Consider the following 22,205-nt stretch of genomic DNA (forward strand, 5'->3'; position numbering starts at 1 on the left):
GATTGTGGTCGCTTACCTCGTGTTGCCGTCTATTAATATTACCCGCTTGCTCCAATCCACCAGCGTCATCCAGCGAATTATCCAATTGCAGCAATGCTCCTGCAGCTTCTTCCGCTTATACGTTCCTCAACGCATCTTGCCATCTCTCTTCCTTCGGATCTGCTTGTAGCACTCTAGCGACAAGCTCGGCTTTATTTCCAGAAGTAGATAATCCAAATTTTCTCAAAATTTCTTTTAGTTAAACAGTTGTGCAATCTTTTACGGAATTCATGATGCTCTAATGTTGTGATACTCCAGTTTCTAGACCACTACAAATTTTCCGTCCACAAAATTTTTCTTCAAAATGTTCTCAAAAATTCGCAAATACGCCACACAAATAGCTTGTCTCCACCGTTCTTTGCAGCTAAATTCCTGAGTCACATCACAATTGCACACCTCGCGCTCCTCACTCCCGCGATCTTCAGCTTCAATCGTTTATCTCGATCCTTCGTCTTTGTCCAAATCCAAATTCAGATCGCTGATTTCGATACAGATTTCGATCCCGATCTCGATCTCGATCTCGATCCCAATCTTGATCCCGATCCTGATTCTGAACCCACTTCTAATTAATTGTAGGGCGAAATAGTACATAAAAATGCGGTAGATAATCAAATAAAATGTGAGACGTATCACTTTGCTTGAGATTCTACTTTACTAGTACTGCGATGTTACAATGTTCTCAAGCCAGTGTCCGTACAACTTCTGATTTTGGCGGCTGTCGCTTTCTTTTTTCTACGATATACTTCTGAGCGCAATCTGCCTAATGGCTCCTCAACTATATACGAATATGTATCGGGTAGCCCGATTGACCTGTCGAACTTAATTCTACGATGCTTACATCTATTCATTCTTCTTCTTGACCTTTTGGTGTATTGATTAAAAAAAATTGTCCAAATTCTATGCATTAAATACCGATATACGCAATTGGAAATGGTCCGGTAACGTATACTCATGTGTGGCAAAATATTGAATCCAATATAGTGTGTCAAATAAGAGTTAAAAAATAACAAAAATAAAGATGTTTTTTGCATTTTAAGAAATTATGGCCATCTTACCCAAATTTATCCTATTACACTAATAACATATTTTGAACGTAATCATATAGAATATTTGTAATAAACGTACCTTTGAGTGGGGGGGGGGGAGGAAGGAAGGTGGGACAATTTTCTTTATTTTATAACTGTGTTTTATAACTTATAACTGTATTTTATAACTTATTTTATAACATGTTATAGAATAAATATAAAAAAATTGTAATTTTTTGGCAATGTTTCCTACCTGTCGTAGAAGCCCTTATAACGATAGGTTCCCCATCCTCTCTCCGCCAGGACACTCTCGGAAGTGGATGTCCTGTCGCGCGACAGCTCAAGGTCGCGTTGTCACCCTCTGCCACTGCCAGATCGGCGCTAGTGTCACCCCCATAAACAATATCGGGTGGCACTACAAGGCAAATGGTTTATATCAATAAATTGGTCATCTGTTCTTTCTCTCTTTCATGTGAGTATTTTATGAAAATCATTACGTAAAGTCGACATTTTGCTGAAACGTCTTTAAAAGAAAGAACATTTTTGAATTATGTTTACGATAATGTTGAGATAAGGAGCAAGAAAAAAAATAGATCTGTTTAAGTAGAATGTTTTAGATAAGGAAGAGAAAAGAAGATAATTTTATTAGGAAAGTCCTTTGTATTTTACTTTTATTATAAGCTTATGTTTTTCGATTGTCCATTTGTCCGTTTGAGTAAACGTTTTGTATGTGCGATGTTGCTTAATTCGTTTCTCGTGTATTGATTTTTGTGCTCCTTAAATTAACATTATGTATTATTTTTTGACAATTTTTGTCTTTGATGTTTAAGAAGTATAATTAAAATTTATATCTTTCAAAGAATATGCAAGGCACAGCAAAAAATAAAAAAAGAATACAATTTGTTTATAAAATAATTATCGTTGCAATTATTAAAGAATTTTTAAAATTACACAAAGGTTGTATATTAAATACTTGGTTAAAATTTGGTGAAATTTTCGGCACCAATTATGTTCTGTGAGTCATTAGATTTAAGTACTGTGACGTAGAGAAAATAATCTTTAGATACAATAAATAAAAATATACGGTAGTTAAATTTATTAATAACGTGTTGTACTAAGGACATATAAATAACAAATATAAACGATTAAAATGTTATTGGAATCACTCTATTGAGGGAATATTTTAATCTTGAAGAACTCTAAGAACTTTAAAGTCAATTATTTTACATTTTTTTTAATATTTAAGGTTTTAATAATAAATTTCTTGAAAGGTTTACCGATATTCGTAAAAAAAGGAAAAACATTTATAAAAATAACAATAGATATTTTTAACCACATTGTTTAAATCGCTTTGTTAACTTGAAATGCGTTTTTCTTGAAATCATATTTTTCATGTTGTCTAACAAAATTTTGTAAAAAAATTTTAATAAAAAAAGAAGAACGGAGATTACAGCCATAAAACAAACAATATTATTGACAAACAAACATATTTATTTTAAAATTAAAAGCATAAAATTAGAAAAAATAATATAGAAGATTAACATTAAAATTTAAATTCGTACATGTTTTGTGCTGCATAGTCAAAGAATGAATGAATTAAACAAAAAAGAAAAAAAAATTTAACAAAAAGAACATTCCTGAATGATAATTAATGATAGAGCAACATTTTGTCAAATGACCAGAGCAAGAAATTAATATCAACATTGAAGATGATACACAAATAAATGAATGGCAAATAAATAAATAATGAATATTAGTAAAATCTATGGTAAGTCAAAATGATAACTTTAAATAAATAAATAAAAGAAAAATCCATAAATATATTTGTTAAATACAAATTTGAATAATCGATAAAGTAAGAAAAATCTTGTTATAATTGTTTCAAACTTTTTTTCATTTGTGGGCGAATTCAAATTAGTCAAGTAAAGCAGCATTATCTATGAAGTAAAAATGATACTTGTAACGATAGCATCGTTACGCAAGTAAAATATATTTCTTTCTTGCTCGCACGCCCGATTACAACATATTCCGTCGCTTTCACTCTCACGCTCGGCCACGTGACGTCAGTATTGTTCTCCATCTCGCTCGCTCTCGCGCCCAGTTGCATGACGTCACGCGTAGCATTGCGCGAGCACGTAAGTGCACGTCGAAAAGTGGGGTAATCACGTGGTTCCGACTGCGTGGGCGGCCGGAGGGTATAAATATGGAGCCACACCAGGAAGAAGCAACCAGTCGGTTCCAAATTACCGGTACCAACACTCCGGGAGTGCTCGGAGCTCCTTGGCTGGGTGTTCTCGGCTTCCTTATACCGGGTGTACTCGGTTTCCTGAAAACCCCTGACACCGGGTGTTCTCAGTTATCCGCCTTCCTGCCACCGGGCGTTCTCGGTTATCCGCACTCCAGTGCCGGGCGTTCACGGCTTCTTGACACCGGGCGTACTCGGTTATTCTGTACCGCACTCCTGTGCCGGGTGTTCTCGGCTTCCTGAAATCAGCCATCTTCGGCTTCTTGTGCCGGGCATTCTCGGCTTCCTGATACCGAGCGTACTCGGTTACCCGTTTCGTTACCTACCTTTTCTGTAGTGTTGACTTTTAATTTTCGTTTTTATTTTCAGAGCGAATTTATAATAATTCCACTCAGTCGGCGACGACGTGTTACCCGGAGTTCCAACTTCCTTGCCGGACTTTCCTTGGATATCCTCCGTCCCGAGCGTCCCCTCCGAACAAGCGCCCTTCCAGCGAAGCGAGCGAATCTTGATCCCTTCCTCAGGCGAGCGTTAGTTATTAAGTTGCGTTAACATTAAGTCCGCGTTCCTTGTAATCTTTTCCAAGCGTTAGTTTGTAAGATCCGTGTATTTAGATTTAAGATTTCAATTGACACCACGAGCGTTATAATTTAGTTTAAGTTCTCTACGTGTTCTCTACGCGTGTATGTTATAATTAGTTTTAAGTTCTCTCCGCATGTGAATAAACGTTCCGAGGAACACGAGTTACGAAGGTGTCAACTTCCTCCGTTTATAATAAAAGTTTTATTTTTGTATCACAGAGTGTGGGGAGATATTTAAAATAAATATTTTTGTTAATTTCTTTTCAAATCGAAGTTCCTTCTTTTCTCGACCCTGGCACCGGCGAGCTAATCCGCAACCGCGAGAAAAGTCGTACCTCTATTAAGCTGGACCCCCCACCAGCGAAAATCGAGTTCGCACTAGATCAAAAATTTAGTGCTTTTTAGGTGCTAATTTAGTACTCTAGTCCGAATTTTGGTGCTCAAACCGTTTAGCAGTAATTAAAAAAAAAATGGGGGGTGCAGCTTAATGGCAAGCTGGACCCCCCCATAATAAAAAAAATATATACAGTGGTCACAAACACAAAACAAGTACACTAGAATTTAGTGCTAATTTAGTGCTCAAAAAGACCCCTAAAAAAAAATTAAAAATTAATAATTGTTTAAAAAAACATCACTATAAACCCAGCGCAGCATTGCGATCTTGGAGAAGAATACTTACAGACCACTAAATTTGTATGTTTTCGGTAGTAAAATAACATGGAAAACGAAAATAATCATAATACAACAAGATTCAAAGTTATTAATATAATAACAATTATTAATTCCTGTCCGATAGTGCAAAAAATCAGTTATCAGATCGTCGAATTTAACGCTTGTAAAAATTATATACTAAAATGTTATTTAGACATCAAAGTATCAAAATATATCAATTTTAAATTAAGTGCTCACTGCAAATTGCTGAAAAATAAATTGTTTATGCGCGGAAAGCACGCGCCGCGCTCTAACTTTACTCTTCTGATCCACAGAGAATTTGGTGCTCGTAAAAATCTTATATCAAAATGTTCCTTAGACATCGTAGTATAATAATAAATTAATTGCGACTTTGGTGCTCGATGCTAACTGTTGAAAAATAAATTGTTTATGCGCGGAGAGCACGCGCCGCGCACTAACTTTACTCTCTAGATCGTCAGAAAATTTGGTGCTCGTAAAAATCTTATATCAAAATGTTCCTTAGACATCGTAGTATAATAATAAATTAATTGCGACTTTGGTGCTCGATGCCAACTGCTGAAAAATAAATTGTTTATGCGCGGAGAGCCACGCTCTAGCTTTACTCTTCTGATCCACAGAGAATTTGGTGCTCGTAAAAATCTTATATCAAAATGTTCCTTAGACATCATAGTATTATAATAAATTAATTGCGACTTTAGTGCTTGATGTCACTTGCTGAAAAATAAATTGTTTATGCGCAGAGAGCACGCGCCGCGTATTATCTTTATTCTCCAGATCGTTAGAAAATTTGGTGCTCATCGAGCACCAAAGTCGCAATTAATTTATTATTATACTACGATGTCTAAGGAACATTTTGATATAAGATTTTTACGAGCACCAAATTTTCTGACGATCTGGAGAGTAAAGTTAGTGCGCGGCGCGTGCTTTCCGCGCATAAACAATTTATTTTTCAGCAATTTGCAGTGAGCACTTAATTTAAAATTGATATATTTTGATACTTTGGTGTCTAAATAACATTTTAGTATATAATTTTTACAAGCGTCAAATTCGACCATCTGATAACTGATTTTTTGCACTATCGGACAGGAATTAATAATTATTATTATATTAATAACTTTGAATCTTGTTGTATTATGATTATTTTCGTTTTCCATGTTATTTTACTACCGAAAACATACAAATTTAGTGGTCTGTAAGTATTGTTCTCCAAGATCGCAATGCTGCGCTGGGTTTATAGTGATGTTTTTTTAAACAATTATTAATTTTTAATTTTTTTTTAGGGGTTTCTTTGAGCACTAAATTAGCACTAAATTCTAGTGTACTTGTTTTGTGTTTGTGACCACTGTATATATTTTTTTTATTATGGGGGGGTCCAGGTTGCCATTAAGCTGCACCCCCCATTTTTTTTTTAATTACTGCTAAACGGTTTGAGCACCAAAATTCGGACTAGAGTACTAAATTAGCACCTAAAAAGCACTAAATTTTTGACCTAGTGCGAACTCGATTTTCGCTGGTGGGGGGTCCAGCTTAATAGAGGTAAAAGTCGTATCGTTACATACTAATTGATAGTCAATTGTAAATTCCATAGGATGAAAAAATCATTATCCTATTAATTTAATGAGAATTAAAATTGTAGGAATAAAAATTAATCAGAGAGATTGATAAAGTTGAGCTTTAATCAGAATTCGAGCACTTGCTTGTATATCGTACACATAGTATCTAATGATAATGAGACATGTAGCTCACGAGCTAACAAGGGCAACGCTTCTGTAGCCAAAGATACATATAAAAAAAAGTAGAAGACTTATTAAGAAATAAAAATATGGTAGTAAAAAGAAATTTTATTCAATCCATTGAAAAAGATCACTACTTATAATAACTTATTAGAAAAAATGATGACAAAAAAAATACAGATCTAAACAAAATTTTTACTTATTCTGGTCTAATGCTTCTCTTTCTTACAATCTGTTTGTTAAATATTAGTGAAGAGATGTTTTTATTAGAGGAAAATATGACACCCATTTTCATTTTATTGAATAACATTGATTATAATCAATATTTTATATCAAACCTGGGACGATTATATTCGTTAAAGTGTTGGTTAACAGATTCTAGCCTCAAATAAAATAAAATATTTATTACTTAAGATATGCATTATAAAAATGTGACGCACTGCATAATCGGTGGAAGAAAGAAAGTGATGGTAATATGATTAGTCAAAAAATAATTTTCTAAAAATCGGTTTAGTTTAAAAAAACACAGCATTTTGTTACAAAATTATAAATTTTTAATTTTACATTATCTAGAATTTTCCTAATTTAAAATTTTCCTGCGTTCAAAGACTTCAAAGATATCATGAGAAATATTATCTTATTCCTGTTTAACATTAAACAATAAATGATATCTTTAATGTTTCTGAACATCGCCCTTAGAATAACATTCGATTTGTTGAAGAAATATTTTGTTTGAAAAAACTATATTAACAAAATCTCCGTTATTAGATGATAAATTCTAACAATCATTCATGGAATTCTTAATAATCCATTGTTTTTTAATGACACCAATATGCCAGTACATAGGAGCTAACAATTTTTATAAGACATTTTTACTTTTGAGCACTTCTAAACTTTTTCAAAGTATATTTTAACATTTAATTACAAATACTTTCTCATTGTTTTTAAACTTGAGCGTATTATGTGTGTACACACAAGTGTTTCTTTTTTTTATTTAACTTTTTATTTGACTGTATAAACTTTGAGTTATGCAGAGTTAAACAATAATATTGAATTTTATTAATATGGTTCTTTAAACAAAATTTTTATATCAAAATATTTCTTTAATAAGATCGTCTTTCTAGAAAGTAATGTCTAGAAATATTAAAGACATCATTTTATGCTTGTTGTTTCATGTTAAGAGGATGCTATAGTGACGGGAATTATCGACACATTACAGTGTTCATTAATTTTTGAATTGGCTCTACAGATCACAAAATCCTTTTACAGAATAAAAGTACGCACCAAAACAAAGTGTGGGCTGATAAATTTTACGAGAAAATCGAACAAAAAGTTAAAAATTTATTTATTTTTGGCTCGTGGATCTGTCAACCGAGGTTAACTTTTGTCATTTACTAACGTTCTGTAGCTCGTATGTATGAAATGAGACCAGGCCGCACTTTAGAAAACTCTAATGAACAACACTGACTGTGTGTCATTTCAGTCAAAAGCCTAACTAAAAAGTTTAACATGTAAACAGCTGTACGTGTACAAATTTCGCTTAGCGCACGTAAACAATGGCAAGCAGAGTAGTTGATAGGTCTTTTCGGAGATGGCGAAATAATCGAAAAACAAAGACAAATCTATGCGTTGGACAAAGAGCGATAGCCTGGTCTCCCTCGAAAAATAATCTGCAATGCCGACGTCGAGGAAGTTCTTCGGTCACTATAGCATCCTCTTAAGGGGATGCTAAAGTCGTTCTTTTTTACCGACCAAACGTTAATTTTCGGGCACGCCGTTCTTCTAATTGCATTTACAGATTTAAAAATCCTTTTGCACGATTAAAGTATAGAGAGTAATGTATAACAGACGCTATATAAAGATAAGAAAAACAAAAAAATTGAAAATAATTTTCCAATTTTTTTCGTTTTCATTATCCTTATATAGCATTCGTTATACATTACTGTCTATACTTTAATTGTGGAAAATATTTTTAAATCTGTAAATGCAATTAGAAGAACGGCTTGCCCGAAAATTAACGTTCGTTCGGTAAAAAAGGACGACTTTAGCATCACCTTAAACACAAATAAAATAATATTTTTAATGAAATTTTTAATAGTATTCCTAAAGTTTCTAAATGTAGAAAAATTCTAAGTCAGGAAAATTCTAAACAATAGAAAATTAAAAATATATAATTTCGTAACAAGGTATCATGTTTCTCTTAAACTAAACTAATTTTTTAAAATTATTTTTATGGATAGCGATGTTACAACCATTTTTTTTTTCTTCCACCAATTATGTAGTGCATTAGATTTTTATAAATCACGTCCTAAATAATAAATATTTCATTACTTTGAATCTAGAATCTGTCAAACAACATTCTGACAAATGTAATCGTTTAAGTTTTAACAAAAAATATTAATTATAAACAAAGTTATTCAATAAAATCAGAAAGGGAGGATATTACCCTCTTTTCCTCTGCAGTTTTCAGACATGCTCCTCATATTAATTTTTTTATTCTATGATTGTTTACTTTTGTTCTCTTTTTTTGTAGACCGTGTGTTTTGTAATAAAAATCTATCAATAACACATAATCTACAATGCTTTATTCCACACGGGAAATACTTGCATCATATGTGTGTAGCAGGTTTCAACAAATTTTTTCGCAAAGTGCGCACACGTTAACATTATTGACTTATCGACCCTCTCTGGGTAAATTATGTCGATAAATTAGAGCTACTGTTAAAGCGGCAGAACCACGTGAATTAATGAATGGCCGTATATGTATGTATATCGCGCTTGAGGCAGTAATTTGCGGTACATTCACGTAACCGACTTGTCGATTAGACGTAGTCAATAATTTTCCTCACAGGATAAAAAACTGATACAAATATTAATAGCGATTTTAGTTAGAATACACTGACATTTTGAGTTCCTGCTGATACGTGTCTCCCTAATATGCATCTATGCAAATAATTGAGCCCAGACAAACATCTCGGTGACTGCCTTGTTTGAGCAGCCGAACATACGAATTGTACGGATAACCAAAATGTGCAATTACATGCAAAGAAACCAAACTTTTTCTAGAAAAATATAATCGTAGTAAGGGGTCATTTTGGACACTTTTGTTACTTTCGGCTATTTTTGTAATACAGAATTCGACATCTGAAATGTACAATTGGTGCGCTCCAGCCGGAAATGTTAATATACCTAAATTGCGTGATCTCGGGATTTTTGAGGAGTGGAAGTACAGTTTAGGTAGAAAAGTACATATTCTGTTTTGTGGTCATGCGTTCTCTCTCGTTCGTGTATGCGTACAAAACGTATATCTGTTTGTTTCACTTCCTTATTTTTTCAACTTTCTCACACACTATTTACGCTTTATACAGGGCGATTCAGAATAGCCTTATGTCCTTCAAAAGACATATTCCTGAAGTTATTCTAAAACAACTTTTTCTTTGGCAAAATCTTGTCCGAAGCATAGTTTTTAAATAATAAAAAGAAATAGTTATCCAATAAGCGGGCGCGTATAGCGGTGAGGCAGGGCCGGCGCAACTCACCGTTTGATATGGGCAATTACGTAAGGCGATCGCAGTGATAAGCTAACAGCTCGAACACTGCTTTCCCTCCCTTCCCCCTTTTTCTTATTCTCTTAAAACCTCTATCTCATTCTTATTCTCATTTTTTTCTTATTTATTTATCAATTTATACACTAACACTGAAATAATGCTAGAATTAAAAACGATATTTAGTTATTTGACGCCTTGCTTTTAATAATTCTGTACGTGTATAAAAATATTTTTTTTAAGTCAAAAATACCATATTTAAAATGCGTGAATGAAAAATGAAAATGCAGAGTGAGAGAGAAAGAGAGAGAGACGAGTTTGATCAAATTTGAACGTGTATACTCACTTAACATCCTGCACAACAATCAGCCTTTATCTTCGCGAAGACAAAATATCCATATTAAACTCGAGATTTTTTTCTTTTCTTCTTAAATCACATCACTTGTCACATTCACTGCAATCATTCTCTTGATCGAAAAATACTAACGCATCACTTCCTACAAATCACTATCGTCAATTACTATTAGTTACTACTAATCACGCGTGAGAATTACTCAAAAAATGAAACACGTGCATGTACCGTAATCTTGAAGATTTCAAGGTTATCCCGGTTTTTGACGGCCGAAAGACTGAGTTTCATATGAGACAAATGATAGTCGCTCGAGAAACGTGAGCCGTAAACGTGCCGCGAGTGCAATGTTTGGAGCTTGTCCGGAATGACCGTGAAATCTTCGAGTTTATTCACGCATTTTAAATATGATTTTGACTTACAAAGAATATTTTTTTACTTGTACAAAATTATTAAAAGAAAGACGTCAAATAATTATTTATTGTTTTTAATTCTAGCATTATTTTAGTGTATGAATTAAAATAATTAAGAAAAAAATGAGAATGAGAATGGGATAAAGATTTTGACAAAGAATGAGAGAGAGAGGAAAGGGAGAGAAAGCAGTGTTCGAGCTGTCTGCTTAACACTGCGATCGCCTTACGTAATCGCCCATGTTGAACGGTGAGTTGCGCCGGTCCTGCTTCACCGCTATATGCGCCCGGTTATTGGATAACTGTTTCCTTTTATTATTTAAAAACTATGCTTCAGACAAGTTTTTGCCAAAGAAAAAGTTGTTTCAGAATAACTTCAGGAATATGTTTCTTCAAGGACGTAAGGTTATTCTGAATCACCCTGTATACATACATGCGCAAACGAGGAAGAAATAAGAAACAAAGTGTGTTCTTTTCTACGTGAGGTCTATCCCTACTCCTCGATCACTCACAGGGAAACGTTTGGTGTCCGCCAAACGAGCTTTTAATATGTTGTAGTACAGATAAAAATAAGGGACACTAATGTACTTTTAAAGGTGAAACACTTCTTTGTAGGAAATCGGTTTCTTGTCTTTCTAAACGTGTATCGTTGAAATTATAAGAGATAGAGAAAAATGTTCTGAATGAAAGTTGAATGGCTGAAAGATTACTTTATAACAGTGATTAAAAAAAAAAAATTTTTATACATTTTTTCAACAATATTTTGTTGTTTAAAAATTTTTTTTTTTTTTTTACAAGCACAATAAAACTTGTTTCATTACGAATTCATCGATGTGTGATAAAATTATGTTTTGACATTTCCATTTTCTAAAAATAATTAAAAACTCCTCTACAGACATAATACGCGCACCCGTCCGTGCGCTCAATATTACTATAAATTATATAATGATTTATTATTTATTCATAACTTGTTTTTAATTGCAAAGAATAGAAGTCATTTGTGTCAACAATGTACGTAGACAAAACAATGCATCAGCACTAGATTTCCATATAGATTAATAAGTGATAGGACATTACCAGTGTTGCGCTTAGATAACTTAAAATTACCTAGATTAAAATAAGATAAATTACATTTAAAGTTATCTTAGATAAGATAAAGACGATTTAAATTTAATTTATCTAGATGAAAGATAAATTTATACATTGTTTTATCTAGATAATTTTAAAATAATTTAACTGTTAAGGAAGAACAGGATACAGAAAAATTTTTATAAAACTTTTATTTATTGGTTGAACATTGAACATTTATTGGTTAAAATAATTAATAAATAAAATGAAAATTATAAATCATTATTTCTTAAAAATAATAGTTTTTCAAATAATTTGTCCAATAATCGCTTTCTACGAGGTACAAATATCCGCAACTGAAGAGGCGCTCTACTGTTGCCGATGATGGCAATGATGTATTATATTTTGGCATCGAATCTGACCTGGGTTCGCCTTCAGTCGAAAACGTTATTTGATTATAATAGTTGTTGCGACAGCGTGAGATCGACTTGTGGTTTTTGTAGATGCGATTTTTGTAATCCCACTACACGTCATCTTAGATAATTTAATAAAGATAACATTTTTTTTTAATCTAAGATAAGATAAAGATAATTTATATTCTGATCATCTAGATAAAGATAAGACAAAGACATTTTTTTATCTAGATAATTATCTAGATACTTTTATATAGATAACAGCAAACACTGGACATTACTCGATACATCTTTATAAATAAGTCTTGGTCAATGAGATACACTGACCATTGTAATTAGTTGTTTTATAGTTAAAATTGAACGTTAATTACAATGGTCAATGTATTTCAGTAACCATCTAAACATGTGTGTATGTGTGTGTGTGTGCGTGTGTGTGTGTGTGTGTGTGTGTGTGTACACACACAAACATTAATCATAATTACTTTCGATCCTCAAGTTCTGGCTTGCGAAAGTGAGGCTCAAATAAAGAATACAATGCAAATATAACACATTCAAGTGTTACGTAAATTTGTCCCAGTCAGAAATAGTTCCTTGTAACGATGCCGTTTTGGTATTGAAAATGCAAGTCAAAAATTTTCGAAATTTTTATTAATTTTGATGGATTTTTCATTCCAATTTTGAGTAATTTTCGTTTTCATCCGACATCAAAACGATATCGTTTCGAGGAGCTATTTTGATATTTTCCAAGAACATTTCGTCAAACACGAAAAAATAATTAATTTTTTCTTTTTAAAGAATTATTTCTGACTAGGTAAAATAATTAAAAAATTGAGATCGTTTCGATATTGGTTCGTGTTAGGATTATTGTTAAAGATATTTTTTTTTATTTTTGTGTATTTAAGATAATTACACTTTTGATTAAATTTTTTTCCAAAATTGCTTCATTTTTATAGCTTTATTAAAAATCAATTGTTTGATTAAGATTATTTAATCGAAGTACATATGCTTTGGTTAATTTGATCAAACACAGAAGGTATTTCATGCTGCAACAATTCTATTTCAAAATAAACATTGGAAGAAAAATATATAGTTCATAAACGTATATAATAACTTTGGTATACAAAAAAGATAAAACTAGAAAAATCGGTTTTAAAAGAAAGACATCATTAGCTCTACTGCTGATAAAAATTTTTCTGAGATATACTTTTTATACAAATTACAGAACATTTTTCAAAAATATTAAGTAATTAAGTTTTTTCTTGAAATTTTTCATGTACGCATAAATTCTGAAATATTCTAATATTCTATAAAAAGACTGAAAAATTTTCTAAAAATTATAAAATATTACAGAAATTTTGAAAAATTCTGGAAATGACTAAAAAATATTTAAAAATTTTGAAAAAAATTATATTTAAAAATCTGAGACAAATTTATATACTCCGATGAAAACTTTTCTTGGAATTTTTCTGATTTTCTGATAACATATTTTTTAGAATAGTTCTCAGATTTTTTAAATGTAAACTTTAGAATATTTAAAAATACACATATACGAGAAAAATTCGGAGAAAAATATGGATTTCTCAATATTTCTAAAGTGTTCCAATTTATATAAAAAATCTGCAAAAAATTTTAGGTAACTAATAAAATTATTGTTCAAATTGATGTCGAATGACATCGATTCTGTCATTCATTACATGCGAAAATCTTCTACTTTTCTTTCATGTAATAAATAATAAAAATGAACGATGAAAAAGTAAAAATGCAATTAGTTAATTTTTTTTTTTTACATCATCGTATCGTCGAATCGATATCGATTTGATCTTTAAACAAATTTTTCCAGTATACCTTCAAAAATATTAAAAAATCTATGAAACTTCCATTATATTCTTTACATATGCAACTTTTGGTTACTCGAAAATGTTATAATTTTGACGTAAAATTCGAATCGATCTTAATGGTGTCGAAACGACATTGTTTCGAGGACCTATTTCTGACTGGGACTATTTCGGGGAACTAATTTCCTCCAATTACATTATCGAGGAAAATATTTTCACAACTAGACATTTGAGTATGCAAGTAAGATCTGTAATGTCGAGATATCAATAGTCTCAAAACATAAAAGATTAAACTCCAAAGTATAAATGATTTAAAGTAACGTAAACTTCTGTTACATTAGATAATTAAGGAAAATATTTTTTGTATCATGTATTATATTATTAAATTGTGCAAGATGATATCGTGTTGAAAATGTAGTACGCTTCATCGACCTAACGTTCCAGTAAGTTCTTTTATTATTTACATAAATAACATTAATTATTTGTACTTTTTATTATTATTGTTTTTATTTTGTTATCTACTATAGTTGCCTCCATCAAAATGTGTCAAATGCACAGTGCTTCCCAATAGGGATGATAGGATTTCAAAAGGGCACTGCAGCCATATTTGCGACCATATGAAATGCAATCTTTGACATCTGACGTTTGTTGTCATCAGTTTGCCATTTCATCATGAATAAGTTCACATTGCCACAACGTTTGGAAATTATCTAAATTTTCTATCAAATTTCGAGAAGTTTTGTTGCTACTCAAAGACCGTTTCATGCGAAGTCATTCTGGCCGTCATTCTGCTACTTCTGAGCTAGCTATTCGTCGCGTTGTTGAAAAATTTGAAAGTAAATTTACCCTGCTGAAAAAAATCGTGTGACAAAATCACATGATAAAATCACGTAATAAGTTACGCAATAAAATGTTTTAAATCAGTATGTGATTTTTGAAAATTATAAGATTTGAAAAATCATGTATTATTAAAAAATCATATTATTTTTAAAAAATTAGATAAATTTACGAGTACATATGTAAATTTACCTACTTAAAAAAAATTGTGCGATTTCTTAATATTACGTAATTTTCAAAAATCACAAAATTTTCAAAAATTACGTACTGATTTGGAACATTTCATCACGTGATTTATATTATTAATTACGTGACTCATTACATGATTTTATCATGTGGTTTTGTCACGTAATTTTTTTCAGTAGGGTATATTTCTCGATTTTTCGCCTCCTATCAGACTACGTACTAGCCGTAATAAGGAAAACATCAAACTCGTTTTGGTTAGTGCTGCTGAAAATAAAAATGTTTCCGTTCCGCGTCGCGCACAAGAAGTGGCTTTATCTCATGACTACTTGGCGTATTTTGAGGTTAGTTCTTGGACTGCATTTTTATAAAATGGTGCTTATGCAAGAATTCAAGCCAGAAAACCATTGTTTGCGACAATTTGCGGATTGGGCTTTTGAGATGATGGAAACTGACACCGTCTTTTATTGCAAAATCATCTTTTTGGATAAAGCTCACTTTTGGTTGAACGGCTATGCCAATAAACAAAATTGTCGATACTGGTGCGCGTCAAACCCTCAAGTGATTCACGAGACACTATTACATCCTCAAAAAATCATTGTTTGGTGCGGATTATGGTCCGGTGGCATCTCGGTTCGTACTTCTTTAAAAATAAAGAAAGCCGACCCGTTACAGTGAATGATGAGCGTAGCATGTTTACCGAGTTTTTCTTCTCGAAAGTTGATGAAATTGATGGAGACGACATTATTTTCCAACAAGACAGTGCTTCTTGTCACACAGCGGGCGTTACAATGAATTTATTGCGTGAAAAGTTTTGTAAGTCACTAATTTCAAAAAATGGCCCTAGCAACTGGCCACCAAAATCGTGTAGTTTAACACCGCTTGACTCTTTCCTTTGGGGCTATGTTAAGTCACAGGTTTACACGACCAAGCCCAAGACTCTTGATGAACTTGAAACAAAAGTTCATGCAACCATTGCCGCCATACCACCCGATATGCTGCACAGAGTCATTGAAAGTTGGCTTGATCGGATCACCCAGTGCAAAAAGAGCCGCGGTGGCCATTTGAATGATATTTTGTTTAAAAAATAAATGGCATAAAATTTACATCATACTAAAGTCATTTCAATTCAATTTAAAAAAATTAATGTGTTTTCTTTCAATTTAACATCCTATTGTCCTTATTGGAAAGCACTGTATATGTGCTTTCCAATAAGGACCCGCCGATACGTGTTGTGAAATCGCTCAATCTGTCTAGTTCTTTTGGTTCTTTAAGGCAGGCATGGCCTTGTTGTCGAAGTCACGGAGATTGCGAGAAGGAGAATATGCTCCCTCTTTGCACGGTTGCTTCTTCTCGTCTTTTCTTTCTGGCGATTCACTTATCCCCTCCATACAGCCGCTCCTAGTCCCTACTATACTACAGTATGTGCACGCGATTCGCGCGTGTGAAAGAGGAAGCGGAGAAACTCGAGCTATAGTTTGTGGGCCATGCCTGCTTTAAGGGAAGAAGATCATGCAGCTACTGAAGCTTCCAATCGGCGCAGAAATCTCGGCGCAGGAAGAGGAGCATTACTACTAATAGTACGGGAGAGGGAAAGACAGATACAATTAGTTCATCGGTAAAATCGTTAATAATGTATTGTTATAATTTTGTATAATTTTGAATTTTGACTTTGCACGACCGTTAGAATATGTAATTATTTTTTGTTAATGTTAAGATATTTATTATAGCGGCTGATGAAGGCCTAGTGAGGCAGAAATTAGTTCCGCATTATTATAATAATGTACATGCTTGCTTCTACTTGTACATAATAAAAATATATTTGATTTAGAATAACTTGATTATTATTGTTCGTCCTTGGCCCGGTTTTATGCTTTTATATGAGTGAAACAAAAATAATAAAACTTTTATCTTGTGAAAAAAAGTGTTTTTTATAGTGCTAAAATAGCTGATTAAAGATAAAAAATATCAAAGGATGAGGAAAACAAAACGAAAGGAAAAAAAAGATTTAACATTTACACAAATTTATTCTATCAAATCAAAATAAACTTTACAATAAATCTCTTTTTTAGATATAAGATGTAGTTTATTAGTTATAAAATGAGAGAATTTTGTAATAATACATTAATGTAATAAAATTACATAAATAAAAATGAATTTTGTAACAATACATTAATGTAATAAAATTACATGAATAAAGATACATGTTTATACAATTTAGGGTTCAAAATTATAACAAAGGTGATGATCGTGAAAAAAATGTTTCAAACAGACTCCTTCTACACACGCAAGTTATTACAGTAATCCCGCCGCAAATATCACATGTTGCTTTTGAATGTGTTTTTGAACAAAAATCTACTGGTATCTCAAATTCAATTCTAGCCTTATTTCTATATATCCATTTTTATAACATACATCTTAAACAAATTTCTAAAATCAATAAAAATTGGAAATATGTTAGTGATTACAACTTTAAAATAGAATCTCGTGAATGTAATTTAACTTCTAAATCCAAAAGCATGACAACAACCGAAAAATGTTTTACAAAGCGAAAACAATATACGTCTAATGGTTGTCTTTGACCAGTTGATCCCGCTGGTATCGTTAGAAAGTACAGTATCCTCAGCATTTTCTGACCTATTTCTTGCAATTACATCGGGACAATGACCAGTTCACGAATCTATTGACTTTGTTCCAACACTGGGAAAATAAACTTCTCTTAACCATATCTCAAAATGATGTAATGTTAACTTGCTAGATTTATAAGCCAAAACAAAAATAGTGTTCTCTCTAAACATTGTTTCCTGTACTCTAGGTCCGAATGTTCCGGTTGGTTCTTTTAAAACTATAAAAAGAGGAGATAATAATCTACCATCGCCTAAAATTATAGATTGAATTGTGTAACTGTGCGTTGTTACAGACAACGATTACACACTGATTATACACGTTCAATCTTTTTTGTACTTTCAACTGCCAATAAACGACCGGCAAGCAATTCTGACTGGAATCCGTTTTGGTCCAAATTGTAAATATTTTCGAATTTATAACGAGTAATATAATATTTAACGGTTTTGATAAATCTATTACTTTCTGTTTCTAGATTATCTTTTGATTGTAGAGTTCTTTTCGTTATAAATTTTGTAACTTTTCGGTATACAATACGATGTGCTATCTTAAATCTATATACCCATTGAAGTGATGCTGTAAATCCTGGATAGTTAATCTCTTGTTGTGCTTTCAGTGTCCATCGAATAATATCAATGTCATGAATAATAATGCCGTTCTGTACTGCTTCCTTAAATTTATTTAACGTATACGATGAAATTTCTTTCAGCTTCTCTAATCTAGTACCACCTCTGTTCACTTATTCCTGCCATCGTCGTAATTCGCGCGGTGATGTGACTTTTCGAAATTTATAATATGTTTTATATTCTCAAATGATTTTGGCCTAACTGAATTATCAGTCTCCAAAACTCTACAGTTTTGCTTTTGTATTCTATTGGAATCATGTCATTTGCGTATGTCACTTCCTTTACATTGTACATAGGTTGTTCTGCTTTGTTCCATTCTTTGTCTGTTATTAAATTTGTTTTTGAAATGTTAAATGAATTTTAAAAATCTAAAGACTCTTCGTCTACTTCTAATTCATTTTCATAAATACTTTGTAACAAATTTTCTATTTCTGTTTTGGTAGTAAGAGTTTGAGGCATATTTAAAAATGAAGCACTCATTAGCAGCATTATTACGTTTCTTGGATTGAACTGCGTTTTATCTAAAAATGATATATATGTATGTTTAAAATGAAATTATGAATTATATTTAAAAGGTAGTTACGTACTCTATTTTCTTGCTCATGATATTTATATTATATTATTTATATTAATGATCAATAGGTAATTTACACTCTTAAAGTAATAAAACATATCGTAAATATTGTACATACCTTGGAATTTTTTTTCTTCGTCAGGAAAGAACAATTTGTTAGATTGAATTAATTCTGGTATTGCCGTATTCGTCATTTTAATAAATTAACTCCGTTATATTAAAAAGTTCCACAAAATATTTCTCTGCAAATACAGTAAAAAATAAAATGTTAATTTTAACCTTTTTTTACATGTCCCATAAAATTCACTTTAAATATTAAATTAAAATAACTCTTATTCATCGTGTTATTTATTGACAAATTAAAAATGTTAAGTAATTGATACAATACTTTATATTTATTTTTGTTATTATGACTTTAAATGATGTACATATAAATTATTTAAAAATTACATGGGAGAAGAGTTACAATAACCCATAGGAAATGTTAATAGAACATTTTTGTTTGTATAATTTAAACGTTGAAGTAAATCTTCAAATAATCGTGTTAAATTAACTTTGAGACATGTTGATTATTTGAAATAATTGTGTTAAAAATACTCAACATAATATTCCATTTATAAAGACAAAGTGTTAATTTATAAAGTTGACGTAAATGTAACATATAAAGATGTTATAAAAATAATAACATATCAGTGATTTTAATTTTACATTGAAGTAGTAATCAAAACGTGGCAACGTAAGAAAATTTTAACATAGGTACGCACAATTTTTTACAATAAAGTTAAAACAAAAATATATCAAATTAGGATAATATGTAATAATTTTTAATAGTTAAAAATATTAAAAATATTATTATACTTACAAATTCGTACTGATTTATACTGTTGTACCTGTTGATGCACAGCACTGTAGATATTCGTAATACTCGAATTAAATTACGGACGGTCTTCTCTGTCGCTTCTCGGTTTGCGGGCTTTATTTATTAACAAATATGTCGCTTAGTTTGACCAATCGGGAGGTGCAGTATTGCAATTTTACGATTAGATTGCAATTTTACGATTAGATTGCAGTGCAAATTGGGAGGCAATAAGGAATTCGCTGACGCTGATAGTCTGTCCAACTTCCTGTTATTTTCCGATTATTTTTCACTTTGGAAATTTTTAAAGTGCGAGCAACGAAATGTTTTCATCACTTTAATTACGGAACAAAACATGCTGCGTAAAGTATCGAGTGCACGTACCATATGCTTATAGAGAGGTTTTTAATTATTTTTGGAAAATGGGAATATCGCATCGTAACTTTATCATATACCGTTGAATTTGCAATAAAATAAGCTTTATTTTGCTTATAAAAAAACATAAAAATTTTGATAAAAATAGGTAAGTGGTGGGGAAAAGTATAAAAAAATTTTTCAATATTTTTGTTGTTATAAAGTACTCTTCAAGCTATTCAATTTTCATTTTTCTCTATCTCTTATAGTTTTGACGTTATACGCTTTGAAAGAAAAATACTGATTTTCTTCAAAAGGGTGTTTCACCCCCTCCCCTCCCCTGTAAAAGTGCAAAAAAGCACGTATAAAAAAAATACGTGTTCCTTATTTTTATCTGTTCTATAACATTAAAAGCTCGTTTAAATCTGAGGCGGACACTTCTGAATGTTTCCTTGTCAGTATAGGTATACTATATCTATGTACAGAATAGACCTGGTGAAACATAAACATATAAGATAGATTCAGCAATCACTCATCCGACTCATTGAGAGATTAGCAAATTGATAAGAGAAACAAAATTCAGAGCATGCTGTCCTTTTCAGTTTTATTCAGTGCACGCATCATTAACAAAAATTCTCATAAATACGAGATGGCTACATGTCAATAATGCGTGCGTAGAAAAGAATAGAAAAAGATAGAATTTACTGAATCAGGATTAGTTTACGCGTAAAATATAAATAATTTATTACATTACACGTAAACAACGTAACTATTTATACTACATAAACTTAAAATATCATCCATGTAAACTATGACTTATGAATCATAGAAGATTTATATTTCGTTAGAAATAGTCGAAATAAAATAAATACTTATGTTACGTCCTGCGGAGTAACGATTTTTTCCTTTGCAACCAGCGGATATTCTAATTAACGGGGCCAAGCGGCGGTGATCTCACCCCGATTCCAAGAATACGGTGACTCTCACGGCAATAATCAGATGTCACGAATTAAGTAGTTATAAATTCACCAATTATGGAGATCTGAGGTGACACCGTTGCTCGACGCCGGAAACACCAAAGATAGTAAAATTAGGGAGCTGGAAGACACACGTGTGCACCCCTTCGAGTTCTGAATGTTCGACACCCGCATAGCAATAAATGAAGGAATTCCGACATTTAATGCTTCCGGGAGTCAAACCTGCCGCTTTCTCGGATAACAATTACCGAGGAATATAAAAAAGTCGTAAAAACAAATATTGCACGTGGGTGTATTAATGAATAAAGTGGTGCACACGGCCCTCAATGGGACAAAGGAAATCACAGATGAAAAATCGTATAAATAGGTACGTCTTCTAACGGAGCGAGTAGTCTCGTCTTGATCTTTAGTCCATCCGAATCACAGTTCCGTGACATCTTGTACGTCCGAGTTCTGTGACTCTCGGATTGCGGTCTTTAAACTCGTACGGAGCGCAAGTCTCGGTCGAGAGGAAAAAGTGTCTGTTGAAACGTCCCTGTTTGGGATCTGCAAACCATTGTGCATCGCACCAGGAACACCTCCGACCGGACCTACCATCTCCCGCTGAGTGCGGCCCCAGTTTGAAGGCCTGCGGCTCCGAGAGAATTACATTCACCAACATCAACACTCATACTACAATCTGCAAGCTCTAAGTCCTGAATCAACCGTTTTGTTTCGCTCTTGTTCTTCGAGCACCATTTCTCTCTCTAGTGCGAAAGACTTTAATATAAACATAATATATTTATTAAGTTTATTACTTTTCCCTTCCCATACTCCTCTCCATACTCCTCTCTATACTCTCTCTCTCTCTCTCTCTCTCTCTCTCTCTCTCTCTCTCTCTCTCTCTCTCTCTCTCTCTCTCTCTCTCTCCCCCACCCCTCTCTCTCTACAACATTCTTCTCTTTTTTGGGATTCACTCGTAAGAGTTAATCCGAAAGAATCTCTTTATTTTTAATTTTTTTCTTTCTTGGAATTCACTCGTAAAAGTTAATCCAAAAAAATCCCTTTATTTTAAATTCTTTTCTTTCTTGGGATTCACTCGTAAGAGTTAATCTGAAAGAATCTCTTTATTTCTATTTCTTCTCTTTCCTGGAAAAATTAATCTGAAAGAACTTCTCTTTCTTGGGATTCACTCGAAAGAATTTCTTGTTTCTTTGTCTCCCCTCAGATTCTGTCAAACTTTCTTAAACTTCCGATC

General features: G+C 32.2%; 1 protein-coding gene across 3 annotated transcripts in view; it reads right to left on the reverse strand.

Annotated features, from left to right (window-relative positions):
* The window catches only part of LOC105194123 (lachesin), a 463,227-nt gene that overhangs the window by 151,729 nt on the left and 289,293 nt on the right, over positions 1–22,205 (reverse strand). For 2 of the 3 annotated variants that reach the window (XM_039453580.1, XM_039453579.1), the window contains one exon: positions 1,318–1,479. The exons of the other annotated variant lie outside the window; for it this stretch is intronic. In XM_039453580.1, coding sequence (XP_039309514.1) covers positions 1,318–1,479 — 162 coding nt within the window. The remainder of the gene's footprint in view (positions 1–1,317; positions 1,480–22,205) is intronic. 3 annotated transcript variants of the gene reach the window in all.

The sequence above is a fragment of the Solenopsis invicta genome, chromosome 9 (genome assembly GCF_016802725.1).
Source record: "Solenopsis invicta isolate M01_SB chromosome 9, UNIL_Sinv_3.0, whole genome shotgun sequence".
In the NCBI taxonomy this organism is placed as follows: Eukaryota; Metazoa; Arthropoda; class Insecta; order Hymenoptera; family Formicidae; genus Solenopsis; species Solenopsis invicta.